Source organism: Eschrichtius robustus, chromosome 1 (assembly GCF_028021215.1).
Source record: "Eschrichtius robustus isolate mEscRob2 chromosome 1, mEscRob2.pri, whole genome shotgun sequence".
NCBI classification, from domain to species: Eukaryota; Metazoa; Chordata; class Mammalia; order Artiodactyla; family Eschrichtiidae; genus Eschrichtius; species Eschrichtius robustus.
Window position 1 is genome coordinate 186,994,482 of NC_090824.1, and position 16,446 is coordinate 187,010,927.

At 35.7% G+C, this 16,446-nt stretch overlaps 1 protein-coding gene across 8 annotated transcripts in view; it reads left to right on the plus strand.

Annotated features, from left to right (window-relative positions):
* The window catches only part of MLLT10 (MLLT10 histone lysine methyltransferase DOT1L cofactor), a 250,065-nt gene that overhangs the window by 99,449 nt on the left and 134,170 nt on the right, over positions 1–16,446 (plus strand). For 7 of the 8 annotated variants that reach the window (XM_068561150.1, XM_068561136.1, XM_068561157.1 and 4 more), the window contains exons 6-8: positions 4,171–4,274; positions 7,541–7,634; positions 9,560–9,655. In XM_068561150.1, the coding sequence (XP_068417251.1) occupies positions 4,171–4,274; positions 7,541–7,634; positions 9,560–9,655 (294 nt within the window). The remainder of the gene's footprint in view (positions 1–4,170; positions 4,275–7,540; positions 7,635–9,559; positions 9,656–16,446) is intronic. The other variant, XM_068561181.1, reaches the window with a different exon arrangement.

Here is a 16,446-nt window from a genome sequence, read left to right on the forward strand (position 1 = left end):
TTTTGTAGTTCTTGTTAGTGAGGTTTGGAGCAACAAAGTATCTCAGTTTTTTTGGGTCTGAGAATGTTGTTATTTTGCCATTATTTCTGCAATATAGCTCTTCTGGATATAGGATTCTTGGCTGATAGTTTTGTTCTTTCAGCATTTTGAATGTTATTCCACTGCTTTCTGTCCCCTATTTTATTTCTAATGAAACCTCAGGTTTACTTGTATGTGATGATCCATTTTCCCCATTTCACTTTCGAGATTTTCTCTTTATTTTGCCTTTCATCATTTTGAGTGTGTATCTCTTTGTGTTTATCCTGTATGGAGTTTGTTGAGCTTTTTGGCTGTGTAGGTTATTGTTTTTCATCACATTTGGGAAGTTTTCAGCCATTATTTCTTCAGGTACAGTTTCTATCCTTTTCTTTCCTCTCCTGATTTTCTCATTATACATCTGTTAATGCAGTTAATGGCATACCACATTTCTCTGAAACTGTTCTTTAGGTAGTATAATCTAAAAAATCTGTTCCTTAGATTGTATAATCTCTGTTGATCTATTTTTAAAGTTGATTCTTTCCCCACTGCCAACTCAAATCTACTGTTGAGCCCTTTTAGTGAGTTTTAAACTCGAGAATTTCTATTTGGTTGGTTTTGGTCTCCTAAGTCCAACATCTTGATTCCCTGCAAAGACAGTTATCGATGCCTGCTTTTTTTTTTCTTATGAATGGGTCATACTTTTCTCTTTCTTTGCATGTCTTATAATTTTTTGTTGAAAATTAGACATTTTATTTTATTTTATTTATTTTTTTGGCTGTGTCGGGCCTTAGTTGCAGCACACGGGATCTTTGTGGAGGCACGTGGGATCTTTTTCATTAAGGCACGTGGTCTGCTCAGGTTTCTTACTAGTTGCGGCGCGCAGGCTTGTCTCTAATTGTGGCGTGCCGGGTTTTTTTTTTCTTTCTCTCTATCTAGTTGTGATGCGTGTGCTCTGTAGTTTGCGGCACGTGGGCTCTCTCGTTGAGGCACGTGAGCTCAATAGTTGTGGCACGTGGGCTTAATTGCCCTGCGGCATGTGGGGTCTTAGTTCTTCCACCAGGGATCGAACCCACGTCCCCTGCATTGGAAGGTGGTTTCTTTACCACTGGACCACCAGAGAAGTTCCTAAAAATTAGACATTTTAGATACTATAGCCACTCTAGAGAATGAGTCTTCCTTCTCCTTGTAGAGACAGAACCTCTGCACTAGTGTTCTGGAGCTGGGGATGGTGACAACACTCTGCTTCTCCTGAAGAGGCACGTGTACTCTGACAGGGAGCTGGAAGGAGGGAAGGGTATAGTAGCCCAGATTATCCCTCCTAGCATGGAACTTCCATTCTGCTAGCAATCTGGGGAAGGAATGATAGGGCCCCAGGAATCTTGGCCTGTTTTTAGAGTGGGAGGCTATGAGTGGGAGCTACCAGGATGAGTAGTAGTATGAGAGTAACTGGAGACCTGGCCCTCCTCGGGTAAAATTGTAGCCTTAGACTAGGATCTGTGGAGAGAGGGAGCCCTCATCTTCTTGACAGCACCACCCAGAAAGGAACTTCCATCACAGGAAGCAGTATGTGGTGGTGGTGGTGGTGATGGGGGCAGATCATGGCTCAAATGCCACTGGCTCTCACTGTTCTTATTGAGATTTAGTAGATTGTCTTGGAAAAAATATTCTGTTTTCTGCATGTCTTTAGGACAATTTTCAGAGACTTTATCATTTTTATTTTACTTTATTGAAGTGTAATTGATAAACAGTACCATATAAGTTACAGATTTACAATATAGTAACTCATAATTCTTAAAGGTTATATTCCATTTATAGTTATTATAAAATATTTGCTATATTCCCTGTGTTGTACCATATATCCTTGTAGCTTATTCTATACAGAGACTTTAAATGGTTCTTTTTCACCTATGAAATGGTTAATTTACTGAGGAGAGGATCCGTGGACCTCTTCACTCTGCTATTTCAGAAGTCTGGAAGGCCTAACTTCTTTAAAAAAAAAAAAAATCTGTCATAATTTTAGTTTTATTGAGTGGTCAAATGATGGTGTCTTTTCACTGTCAGCTCTTGGAAGTTACTGAGATATTCTTTGAGGCCTATTTGCATATTTTCCCTGAATTTTGCCATTTAAAATGTTATTGTTTCGGGACTTCTCTGGTGGTGCAGTGGTTGGGAGTCTGCCTGCCAATACAGGGGACACGGGTTCGAGCCCTGGTCCGGGAAGATCCCACATGCCATGGAGCAGCTAAACCCATGTGCCACAAGTACTGAGCCTGCGCTCTAGAGCCCATGAGCCACAACTGCTGAGCCCGCGTGCCACAACTACTGAAGCCCATGCACCTAGAGCCCCCGTGCTCAACAAGAGAAGCCACTGCAATGAGAAGCCTGTGCACCACAATGAAGAGTAACCCCCGCTCACTGCAACAAGAGAAAGTCCGTGCGCAGCACCGAAGACCCAACGCAGCTAAAAATAAATTAAATAAATAAATTTTAAAAAAGTTACTGTTTCAATCTGCTCTGTACTTTTCTTTTTAAAATTTTATTGGTCATTTATAGGCTAAAAGATGTATGTTAAATGCTTCCATTGTAATTGTTTGATACTGCCTTCTGGTAATTTGAACAGTTAGAGATGCTCTTTTAAAAAATTAATTAATTAATGAATTAATTTGGCTGCATCAGGTCTAAGTTGCGGCATGTGGGATCTTTTGTTGTGGCGAGTGAGCTTCTCTCTAGCTGTGGCACATGGACTCTAGAGTGCGCGGGCTCAGTAGTTGCAGCATGCGGGCTTAGTTTTGTTGCAGCACGTGGGCTCTTCGTTGCAGTGTTTGGGCTTCTCTCTAGTTGTGGCGCACAGGCTTCTCTCTAGTTATGGCGCGGGCTGTAGAGCGCGCAGGCTCAGTAGCTGTGGCACGTGGGCTTAGTTGCCCTGTGGCACGTGGGATTTTAGTTCCCCAACCAGGGATCGAACTCACGTCCCCTGCCTTGGAAGCTGGATTCTCAGCCACTGGACCACAAGGGAGGTCTCTAGAGATGCTCTTATTCAGTGTGTCTAGGTTAGTTTTGTTGTAACTAAGGATTTTACTTTTTAGAGATATAAAATAATTTTTGTAATTCAGTTCAGTCTGAATCCATGTCTTTCAGCAGAGGAGTTGAAATTCATTTACCTGACTTTACTATATATTAGGCTTTTTTGGAAACTGTGTTCTTATCAATATTGTTGAATGGTGTTATTTGGCACCGCAGTGCATAGTGGGGGAAACTTCTCCAAGTTTAAAAATACATGTGGTCCTATTGAAGTTTGCTAGGTTATACCTTGTTACTGTTCAGAAATTGGTTTCTTTTTAGAATTGTATCATCTGAGTATATGTAGTTAGGCATTAATTTTTGTATACTCAACTTACAGTCAGTTGATAATTTTATTCATTATACACTTGTAGATGACCATTTTTATAATTTAGTCTTTCATGAAAAAGTGGTACTGTCTATCAGCTATTTTCAACTGGGAGAAGGACCAGATAGATGTCAAAGTTGCTGGGAGTGTTCATTGGCCAATACCTCTTGGGGACATCTCTGATCTCCTAAAGTGTCTTCCTCCCAGGCCTATTATGTCAGCTTGGCAGGGCTGAATGATAGGTCATGTGGGATTCTTGTGGACAGTTGGAATGACCTAAACCTTGCTCACTCATTTAGGACTGTCCTTCACCTCTAAGTCCCAACTCCCTGTATCAACCTCCTTTATTTATGCTTACTTCCAGCAGAAAAGAAAGACAAATCTCTTTTTACACCTTTTTACAGGAATCAGTTAAATATTGGTGAGGAGGAATATATTAATACTGAGGTGGGGTAGGCTGTGTCATGCCCCCTGGCCTCAGTTCCTGTGAAGATTCTTCCTATCTTATGGGGTTTTTGAGTCTAAGGAAACACTGCCTTGTAAAATCGTACTAGGACTGTTTATGTCTGTATTGATGTTTTCATGTTTGTATTGTTTGTAAAAATTAGATTACAGTCAGAAAAAAAACGAATTCATGATTTGGAGTAGGTTAGATAGTAAACCTGATCTTGACTTCTGAAGATAACTATAAAATCCATATTTGTGTGAAGCACTCGTAAAGTTTTTGTTTTCATTTCAATTTTGTTTTGTTTCTTTACCCTAAGACTTGCTACATTTGTGATGAACAAGGAAGAGAAAGCAAAGCAGCCACTGGTGCTTGCATGACATGTAATAAACATGGATGTCGACAGGCTTTCCATGTGACATGGTAAGTATGTTTCTGTCATTGTACAGAAGTGAAATTGGGAATACCTTGTAAGTTAAAAACTTAGGTACCCAAATATTATTAAAGTAACTTCTGTTGGGATAGTGTCTATGTTTATATTTATTGTAATAGAGATAATTCTAATAATTGAGTGTATTTACCAGAGTCCAGTAGGTGGACCCTGGTTCTAGTGTCTTATTCAGTTGCATTTTGTTTAAAATACTTCTGTTGGTTACCTACCCTTGGATTTGTCATTAGGATTAAAAGAGCTGATTAGATAAATTAGTGCAGTGCCTGAAATACTAGTAAGGATTTAATGAATGATAGCATTTTTTCACTGTCTGTGTTTCAAGAGGGGAAAAAAAAGCAGTAGCCATCATTCTCAGTATTATAGTGGCTGTTTCTTAAAGAGTTACTTAAATGTTTTTTTAAATAACATATTCTATTTTTGTTTTGTTCATGTTTCTTTTCAGTTTTTATCCATGTACCTATTTGTTGCATAATTTTTTTAAATCACAGTTTAAATGTAACATTGTTTTTTGATAATTTTTTCACCAAAAATTTTGGTAAGATGATATAGACCACTAGCAACATTGAAATGGCTGCATTATATCCTATCAAATGTTAGTATTTTATTTAATGTTTCACCAATTTCAGACACATTGTTTCCAAATTGTTTTATAATATGTGGTGCTGTAAAGAACGTTTTGTGCATTCAACAAACATAAATGTAATTTCCTTAGACTAGTAACTAATGATAATTAATAGCTATTATGTATTGAGTATTTACTATGAAGTGGGCACAGTTCCATGGAGTCGGATTTCAGGGCAAAAATGGTGAACATTATTATTGTTCTTAACACGTGTTACTAAATTTTTGGAGGCAGTGTAAATTGATACAAAACTTGTACTTATATGTTTTTTTGAGCATAAAATTTCAAAAGCATAAATTATCCTAAAACAAAACATTCAACATAATAGACAACAATTAAAAATAAAAGTTCGGCGAGACTTCCCTGGTAGTCCAGTGGTTAAGACTCCACGCTTCCACTGCAGGGGGCACGGATTCGATCCCTGGTGGGGGAATTAAGATCCCACATGCTGTGCGGCCAAAAAAATATAAATAAAATAAAAAATAAAAGTTTGGGAATAACTCATGTAGTTATTAATTTTAAAAATCAGTCTATATTTAGCAGCCAGTATAGGAACAGGCTTTATTTCCTGAGCTTTTAGTATGTGGATTTATGAAGTCCATTTTAGATTACTTTTGGGGAATGGAAAATATATATTTTTTAATATTTATTTATTCTTTTGGCTGCGCTGTGTCTTAGTTGCGGTATGCGGGATCTTCATTGCAGCCTGCTGGATCTTTAGTTGCGGCATGTGGGATCTTTTAGTTGCGGTATGCGGGACCTTTAGTTGTGGCATGTGGGATGTAAATCCCTGACCAGGGATTGAACCTGGGCCCCCTGCGTTGGAAGCATGGAGTCTTAGCCACTGGACCACCAGAGAAGTCCCATGGAACTTTTAACTTCTCTTAATTGAAAAATGGGCAGAAGACCTAAAGAGACATTTCTTCAAAGAAGAAATACAAGTGGCCACTAGGTACGTGAAAAGATGCTCCAATCACTAATTATTAGAGAACTGCAAATCAAAACTACAGTGAGGTACCACTTCACACCAATCAGAATGACCATCATTAAAAAGTCTACAAATAACAAATGCTGGTGAGGGTGTAGAGAAAAGGGAACCCTCCTACACTGTTGGTGAGAATGTAAGTTGATACAGCCACTGTGGAAAACAGTATAGAGGTTCCTCAGAAAACTAAAACTAGAATTACCATATGATCCAGCATTCCCACTCCTGAGAATATATCCAGACGAAACTGTATAATTCAAAAATATACATGCACCCCTATGTTCATAGCAGCACTAGTCACAATAGCCAAGATGTGGAAACACCCTAAATGTCCATTGACAGATGAATGGATAAAGAAGATGTGGTATATATATATATATACACACATATATAAACACACACACACACACACACACACACACACACACACACACACACAGTGGAATACTACTCAGCCATAAAAAGGAACGAAAGAATGCCATTTGCAGCAACATGGATGCAACTAGAGATTATCATACTAAGCAAAGTAATTCAGAAAGAGAAAGACAAATACCATATGATATCACTTATATGTAGAATCTAAAACATGACACAAATGAACCTATCAATGAAACAGAAACAGAATCAGGGACATAGATAATAGACTGGTGGTTTCCAAGGGGGAGGGGGATGGATTGGGAGTTTGGGATTAGCAGATGCAAGCTGGTATATATGGAATGGATAAACAACAAGGTCGTACTGTATAGCACAGGGAACTATATTCAGTATCCTGTGATAAACCATAGTGGAAAAGAATGTACATATATGTATAACTGAGTCACTTTGCTGTAGTACCTCAGTAATTAATACAACATTGTAATTCAGCTATACCTCAATAAAAAATAAAAAGAATTCTCTTAATATTGTATTTAAATTTCCAAAGATGAAAGACCTTTTTTGGGTATGAGATACATACTAGTACTTTAATTTTGGAATGTTAAAAGTGGAAGGTCAAATTGACAAGATGATGATTCTAAACTTTAGCACTTCGTGTTTTTTAAAAATATGAATATCATAGCTTTAGGTTTCAGTTCCATTTCTTCCATTGTTTTTGACTAGAAAAACACAGCTTACATTTCTCTTACCTACTGTACTATGGTATGACTTGAAGCATTTTCCTTCTAACAGTATGTAATCTACATCCATGAGTGAATACCATTGTATGTCATGTCAGCCCTTTACATGCCTGGCCTTTCCAATTGTACCTGTGATAGAGATTGAAAAAGTAAAATGAAATGTTAAGTTTGGGGTGTGGGGATATTTTAAAAGAAATTTAATGTCTACTTGGTGACATAAAACGTGAATAAATCTTCATCCTTGTTAGAGATGGATGAAAAGTTTATTTTAAACCATGTATATAACTTTAAGAATATATCAGTCGTAGGATGGGATGAAATGTTCTTGGTCTCAGCTAGAATAAAGCCTTTTATTTTCCCTTTTTTTCTTAGGAGATGTAGTGTTTTCTTATAAACCCTACATGCTTGGAAGTGAATTTTAAGTTTTATATGTATCTCTCTATATAATGTATATAGATATATATACACACACCATGGTTTGAAATTTTGTTGATATACTTGGCTTTTTTTTTTCAGTGCTCAGTTTGCAGGACTACTTTGTGAAGAAGAAGGTAATGGTGCAGATAACGTCCAATACTGTGGCTACTGTAAATACCATTTCAGTAAGCTGGTAAGAATTTGTCTTGAATTTAATTTTAAAATGATAATAATTAGTTTTGACAATAGAGTTGAGTCTTTTATAGAAAAGGCATAATAGCCATTACTTTTTTTGGTTGTTTGTGCTTCAGATTAAGTTTGCTTAGCGTGTTCTTTGTTGGGAATTAAAAGCTCTAGTAATTTTAAAAGATTTTGCTTTGCTTGGGTTCATTTATAAAGGTGAATATTCTAAAATATTCTACTTTAGAATATATATTAATAGTTAATAGTAAATGTTGGTGTACATTTAGTAGAAAATACAAATGTGTAAAGAACTCTTTGTAATTTACCACTGTGTTCAGTTAATTTAATTTTTTAAGTTTGATTATGTATTTTGTGATTCTCTATCACTTCTCATCTTTTTGCTTTATTACTATTACCCATTTTATTATTTATTTTCATTTTTATTTACTTGAGATAGTAAACCTGAAACAAGGCTCTTTTGTAACTTCTTGGTTAAAGATCTTGAGAAAAATATATTTAAATGCAACTTTGGAAATATTAGATTTGATCACTCTTTACTGTCACACAGTAGCATGGATGAGTTAGTATTATTTGATTAACCATTACATATTTTGTGTCCATGTTCCTTTGACAGATCAATATTTCCTTAATGCCCCATTGTCTATTTCTCAGTCTTTAGTGGTATCAGATTTGTATACTGAAAATTTAAGGCATCTTTGTTTTTCTTTAGTGTCTCACTGTTATTTTTTATTGTTACCTCTCCCCTGTAAATAGGGCTATTTCTTTCTTTTTTTAAAATAAATAATATCATTAGGGGCCCCTTTCTTAAGAAATGAGCAGCTCATGACTCCAGTATTCTGGTTCATGCATATAAAATATTTAAGATTGTACATATATATTGTTTAATATTGAAGACTTTGATTTATTTTAATGACTGTCAAAGAACATTGAAGTGTTCTAAGAGAAATCTTGAGATAGTAAAATTGAAAATTTGCTTTAGGATGTTAAAACCACATTGGAATGTTCATTTTCTAAATCAGAGATGATATAGATAAAAGACAGAAATAATGAAAGTGGATTTTGAACTTTGCGTAAATAGAATTTTTTCATTGTTACTTATTAATATGCTGTTATCCCATTTGGTGGTTGGGGGAAAAAGTCTGTTTAATTTAATAAGATTGTATAAGATCTATGTTTGCATGGAATTTGATCATCTTTTATAGTCACTTTTATCTAGTTTAAACTAATTAGTTATGGTACCACCAAATTTTAACACCTCCAGTAACTCTGTCATACTTTATTATGAATCTGTGTAAGTATTTTAAATAGAAATGTGTAATAGTTTTAGTAATGCTTTGAAAAATGCATGGGTCTAATGCTGACATTTCCTTTCATTTTTTTTTCTATATGAACTGCAGAGACAAATTTTTAGAGAATTGTATGCCTTAATACTGAACGTATGAGATTAAAAGGCTTCTTGCTTTTCCTAGTGGCATAAAGTAACTCTTCAGATACTTTCTTTTCTTTTCTTCTGGTCTTGGCATCCTCTTTCAATATGGCATTCTCTATTTTTGGTTGAAACATCTTTAGTTTTTTAAACCAGACATTGAAAACTATAGTTGATCTCTTTAATGAGGTGGTTTTGTAATAAAATGACAAATAAGCTACTGCTTGTTTGAAAATATAGTCTGTTTTCACACTTTTTAATAAATGTACAAAAACATGGCATTAATGTTAGATTTAGGGTTAGATTTTCCTTTATAATGCAATATATAATATATGGATGGTGTCTGGAGTATATAGTTTGAAATACACTTTTTTTTTCCTTCAGTAGACATTTTACAGTACTTCACACTTGAATTGGTTTAAACCTAACAAAAAAGATTTCAAATTTTATATACATATACCTATATGTATACATATTTTCTTTTTTAGAAAAAGAGCAAACGGGGATGTAATAGGTCATATGATCAAAGTTTAAGTGATTCTTCCTCTCACTCTCAGGATAAACATCATGAGAAAGAGAAAAAAGTAAGTGGATTTGTTGTTGCTAAATATGTAGCACATCTACTTAATAGATTTTTTTCCCTTTTTTAGATAAAATTAAGTTCTTGATAGCTGAATGAAAACATTGAAATACTGAAAAATTTTGGCTAATACAGAGTATTAAGTCAAAGAGTAGGTTTAAAATAATATGCCATATTTGTGAATATGGTTGTACCCATTTCAACTGAAAATTTGAAATATTGAAAACTTGATTGAAGGCATGTGAGGGATTTCTTGCATGTGTTACTCTGGTCTTTTGAAATCTTTGGGTAACTTTAGCAGTAATGGTTTGTTGCTAGATATTATTAACTGATTATTTCACATGTAAGTAAAAATCTCATCAGCCTTTTCCCTTTATAATATAGAACAATTTTGAAGTTCTATATATTCTTGACTGTTATTTTTTCCCCAGTGGTGCTAATGGTTTATTATTTTTTTAATGACCAAATGTCATACCATTTGTTTGAGAATATTCTGTCTTTTAATTAAAACACTAAAAGCTTGCCTAATACTAATCTGTCTTCTTCTGACTTACCTGTTTTCTGCTTACATTTTTACTTATTGTAAAGGATATGAGTAATTTTTAGTAAACTACTGATAAATACTGTAGAATCATTCATAGGACACATTGCCCACATAGGAAAAGGGTACTGCTGTGGATTGTTTTCAGCAAAGTGAAGATACAAAGGACTTCTTCAGTTAGGAAAGAATATTACTTTTAAACAGTTGGTGTAAACTAGTTTGGAAGATATTTCTACAGATTGTGTGAAAAACTAAATCACTTCACATTTTCATGTTTGTAAATACTTAGGAATTTGGTTAGAATTTGTTTCTTTTTTCAAGGTAAACATTTTGAAAGCTTCAATTTTTTGTTTTGAGATTAATTTTCCAATTATTAGTGAATAATAATTATAACTTTATATCCTCCTTCCGAACGTTTGTCAGGTTTATATATTTTTGGTAGATCTTAGGCAACAAGTACACATATTCATTTTGAGTTCTTTAACGAGGTGGTTTTGTGATAGTGACAATAGTAGGGTTTGGTTTTGCTGTTTATTGTTGCTTGTGTTGCTCATGGAAAAATGGCAGATTTGGTTTAATTAGCAGTTTTTGTAACAAGCATTGTGAGATTTTATTTAAGCTTTTTAATCACGATTGAGGAAGTCTTAGGTAGGGCTTATTATAAATTGTGAAAAGGGAATATGGTCATACCAATGATGTTCTTATATTCTGCCATTTCATGAGCATTATCTTGTTTAAAGAAGTATTTGCTGTATGACCATATTTATCTTAATCTATGCCCTGTCATGTTATTTTTAATGGACAATTATTAAATGTAGTACAGTGTTTAATAAATACGGTACTGGTGACTATATTTATTTATTAATCTTTTTTTCCCTCTAGGAATGAATTAAAGTTTTCATTTTATGAGTTTTTGCAGTTGTTGAATACTGTATTAAAAAACAATGTATGAAGTTAGTCAAACTTGTTTAGCTTTAACTTCTAGCAGTTGGTATTTTCATTAGTATGTAAATACTATTTGAATTTTACTTTTAACACGTATAAGTTTAGTACAACTTGATTTTGTTGTCAGACTTAAAATCAGTTTGTGCATTTTATTTTCTAATAATTAAGATTTTCTGATACTCTATAAAGGCTGTGAGATAAACATACTATAAATTTATTATTATTGTTAGACTTGTTTGCTTGCCTTAGGAATATTTGGGGAGGGACTTTTTTTATTATGGTATGATGTTAAGTGATAACGTAGCTGTAAAGATTGGGTGTTATAGACTGTCTTTCTCTTCATCCCTCCTTACCTCTTTTAAGATTTTAACATCTAATAGGGTTGTCTTGAAAATATGCATATCGTGTTATAAAATGTTTTGACAAGTAGTACTTATAATCTATTTGGATTTTACTAATTTAAAATATTATATATTATGAACTAAATTTTGGTGATATTGTTCATAAGATACGTTAGAATCATGTTCCCTGTGAATTCTTTTATCTGTGTTCATTCTGTCACATGTTTATTAAGTTATAAGTAAGTGATGGTAAAGAATATTTAATACTAAATATTGTATTATCCAACTCACTTATTTTTAAATGAAATCAATTTATAAGTTAACTTTTTATATATAACTATAAGAAGATTAAAAAAAAATTGGACTGGCCAAAAAGTTCGTTCGGGTTTTCCATAGGATACAAAAACCCAAACGAACTTTTTGGCCAACCCAATACTTAGCCTTTGCTTTTCAGAGAATTTCTGTGTGGCCCAAGATATATTATTACTGGTTAGATATTAACTGTGAAATGCCACAAGGAGAGAGGAAAAGTTAATGGTGAGATATACCTTTGAATGAGAGACAGTTTCTCTAAAAAGTGGCATATATATTTTTAAAAGAATCAAAGTACATGTTTGAAATGAATGAAAAGCTATGCATATTATAGGAGGGGCTTAATTCAATCATGAAATAGTTTGGATCATGAATTACTGTTTAAGAAGAATATCTTCTAAGACTATTAATGTCAATTAATGCTCATTGTAAAATAGAATTTTTTTTTTAAGCCTAGTGTTTTTGTGTTTACAGAAGCACTGTCATAGAGTGAGATGTGGGCAAGAGTTAGGAAATGGAGATGCATATCAGACTTGGAGGCATGCAATTGTTTTGTGAGGCTCCGAGCTTCAGAAAGGATTTTTTTTTTTAAAGGCTAAGTTGGAGGTTATCATTTAGAAATCAGTGGTTATTTATTGCATTGAGATAATCTGTACCAGTTCATTTGATCCTCACTTTATCCTCTTCCCACTCATCAATGTTAACTTATATTGTATCAGTAGTATAGTATTATGCTGTACTAGACTTACAATACTTTACAACCACATTAACATTAGTGGCAGTGTATCTTGTGGAAATATACTCAGTTCCAAATAGGTATAACAGAAATCCATCTGTCCCCTACTACAATTAGAGGGATTTATCTCCCATCCTGTACTCTACCCCCTTACTTGCCCTTGGTTCCATTCTGTTATTAATAACTGGCAACAGATAAAGGAGTTATTGCTAGTATAAATACTGTTAGGGTGCTTTGGGAGGTTGGGGGAGATAAGCTTTTTGGTTAGTGTTTTGTGAACCTCAGGGAATTGACTGGACTTCCCTTTTGTTTAGGACTGTTCACCTCTTTGAAGAGAACTGGGCTACTTCTGTGGTCCTTGGAGGAATAAAACTCTCAATCACAGAGCTGTCATTACTTCTCTGTATTTTTGTTTTTTAAGTTTTCAGTTTTGAGAGTCACCCGTTAACACGTGCGCGCGCGCGCATGCGCACACACACACACACACACACACCCTTTTTGTACTTCCCTTTGGAAATCTTCCACTCAGGTTAAAGCTTTAAGCTTCTACGTGTGCAAAGAGTTAAGAGAGGGGAAAGGGCAGGGCTTTGCAGGAACAGTAATTTAGAATGTTTGGAGTGTGTGTTTGGTGGGGCTGAAGAGTGACGGGAGATGAGACTATTTAATTAAGAAGGTCATTTCCACAGATGTAGAGAACAAACGTATGGACACCACGGGGGGCAAGGGGGGTGGGTGGGATAAACTGGGAGGTTGGGATTGACATTTATACACTAATATGTATAAAATAGATAACTAACAAAAACCTGCTGTATAGCACAGGGAACTCCACTTTGCTGTACAGTAGAAACTAACACAACACTGTAAAACAACTATACCCCAATTAAAAAAAAAAAGGTGTCATTTCATGAATAGTTTTATAAGTAACGCTAGTTTTATCCTTCATCCTGGGGTGTTGGGCAGCCAGCTAGAAGGATTGACATTTTTTTTTTTAACTTTTGATTTTGCAGTAATTTTAGACTTTTGGGAAAAGTTGCAAAAATACTACACATTATTTCTCTGCACCATTCACCCGGACTCCCAAGATGTTAGCATTTCATCCTGTTAGCTTTATCATGTCCTCCCTTACTCTCCCGCCTTTGCCCTCTTTCGCTCACTTTTCTATGTATAATCTTTTTTTCTGAACTTGAGACAGTGAATTATAAATATAATGCCCTATTAGCCTAAGTACTTTAATGTGTAGTTTTAATAAAAGGGGAAATTTCCTACATGATTACAGTACAGTGATCAAAGGCAGTAAATTAACATTGTTGCAGAACTATTAGATCTATAGATCCTATTTGAATTCCACCCACTAATGTCCTCCATACTAAAAGAGGGAGACTTTTTTTTTCTGCTCCAGAATCCAATCCAGGATCACACATTGCAGTCAGTTGTCCTGTCTCTTAGTTTTTCCCAGTCTGGAATATTTCCTAATTCTTTCTTTGTCTTTCCTGACCCTGACACCTGACATTGTTTCAGATTCTCTGAGGCTCACTAAATCTTAACAGTGGATTTTACAGCCACACCCTTGCTTTGCTCTCATATAGTGGTTTTCCGACAGTAGCCTAGATTTTATGTTTTTCTGGAAGCTAGTCCTTACTTCAGCATTGTTTACTGTCTGGAAAGACTGACAACTTATAAAACCGGCAGGTCTTGGTTCCTTTTTTGTCAGTGGTTTTCCTAGTTCAGTTTATCTCTATACTGCTTTTTTACTATAAATAGCAAAAAGACTGCACTTTCAACATATTACCTAGAAAATCTCCTTGTTAAATCATACAATACATTGAGTACACTTTCTCTTTTCTTTGTTACCATGGGCATAATGTTGCTAAATGTTGTTACTACATAACAAGAACCCCCTTTCCTCTAATTTTCAAGTACATTTTTTTCTCTTTTAAGCCCTCCTTAGCAGCGTCCTGAAAGGCTAGGAATAGTCTCTTCCATGCTCGTTAGGCTTTCACGCATCATCTCCTAAGAGTCCTTCCAGCTCCTGCCCACTGTCTAATTCCTAGTGACTCCCACATTTTTAGGTTTTCTCTTATGGTAGCATCCCATGCCTTGTAACAAAAATGTGTATAAATTACCAGTTGCGGCATAACAAATTACCCTGAAATTTAGTGACTTAAAAGTATAATAAACATTTATTGTGTCATAGTTTCTGTGGGTCAGGAATTTAGACTTAGCTGGGTGTTTCTTGCTCAGGGTCCCTCATCGGATTACAGTCAAGATGTTGGCAGGAGTACAGTCATTTGAAGGCTTGACTGAGGCTGATAGGTATGCTTACAAGATGGCTTATTTACATGGCCACTAAGTTGGTGCTGGCTGAGCAGGAACCTCAGTTTCTCGCCGCTTGGACCTTTCCATAGGGCTGCTTGAGTGTCCTCATGACATGGCACCTAGCTTTTCCTAAAGTGAGTGACCTTTGCCCAGAGTAAGAGAGAGCAAGGTGAAAGCTGCAGTATTTTTTGTGACCTGGCCTCAGATATCACATGGTATGTGTGTGTGTGTGTCCGTCCCTGTCCCCCCAGTTAGATGCCTGTTTTTCTAAACTATATTTTGGTGGTAAAATATATATAAAGTATCATTTACTATTTTAACCACTTTAAAGGCATACCATCATTTTTGCAATATTCTAATGGATACATAGGGCAGTCTGTTCAGTGTGGGTGGATACTGCCTAGGGACAAAGATCATTGGGAACTGTCTTGGAGCATGGCTACCACACCCTGAGAATTACTCAAATGTCCTGATTCTTACAAATTTTCACCCACAAGTTTTAGCATCCATTGATGATGCCACAAGTGTTTGACAAAAAGGTGATTTTCTAATCCCATCATTCATTCTACATCCATTAGTTGGTATTCTGTTGTAAATTAGTCTCTCCCTCCCTTTCTTACTTCAGCAGTAATGGGGAAGGGAGAAGTCTGTGGCGGAAATGAAGAGGTGGTATAGGTATAGGAGGAAAAGTAGGAGAGACTGGTATTTTGGAATCTAGGGAAGTGAATATTTCAAGAAGGAGGGTCATTGCATATGAAAGATCAAGTAGTATAATAATAATAAATATACTGTTGGCCCTCCGTATCCATGGGTTACATATCTGCAGATCCAGCCAACTGTGGAAGAAATTCCAGAAAGTTCCAATAGGAAAAATTTGAATGTGCCAGGCTCAGGCAGCTGTTTTTGTAGCATTTACATTGTATTAGGTATTATAAATAATCAAGACATGATTTAAAATATATGAGAGGATGTGTAGGCTATATGCAAACACTATGCCTTTTTTTTTAAAAAATTATTTATTCATTTATTTATTTATGGCTGTGTTGGGTCTTCGTTTCTGTGCAAGGGCTTTCTCCAGTTGCGGCAAGTGGGGGCCACTCTTCATCGCGGTGCGTGGGCCTCTCACTACCGCGGACTCTCTTGTTGTGGAGCACAGGCTCCAGATGCGCAGGCTCAGCAATTGTGGCTCACGGGCCTAGTTGCTCCGTGGCATGTGGGATCTTCCCAGACCAGGGCTCGAACCCGTGTCCCCTGCATTGGCAGGCAGATTTTTAACCACTGCGCCACCAGGGAAGTCTTGAATTATTGTTTCTTGACTGCATTTCTGTTACCGAGTCCAAGCTCGCTCTGCTTGCATCAAGACAGGCAAGTGAATCGCAGACGAGGTGTTGAGGCAAGGAATACAACTTTATTCGGAAAGTTGGCAGACAGAGAAGGTGGCAGACTGGTGTCTCCGAAAAACCATATTATCGGGGTTTGGGTGCCAGTTTCTTTTATAGCACAGAGAGGGGTAGATGAGGAAGTAAAGTAAAAAGGCCGTAAGTTTTGCACATATCCCCTGGAATGGCCAGCCTCTGTGAGGGAGTGTGTTAATTTCTTCTTTC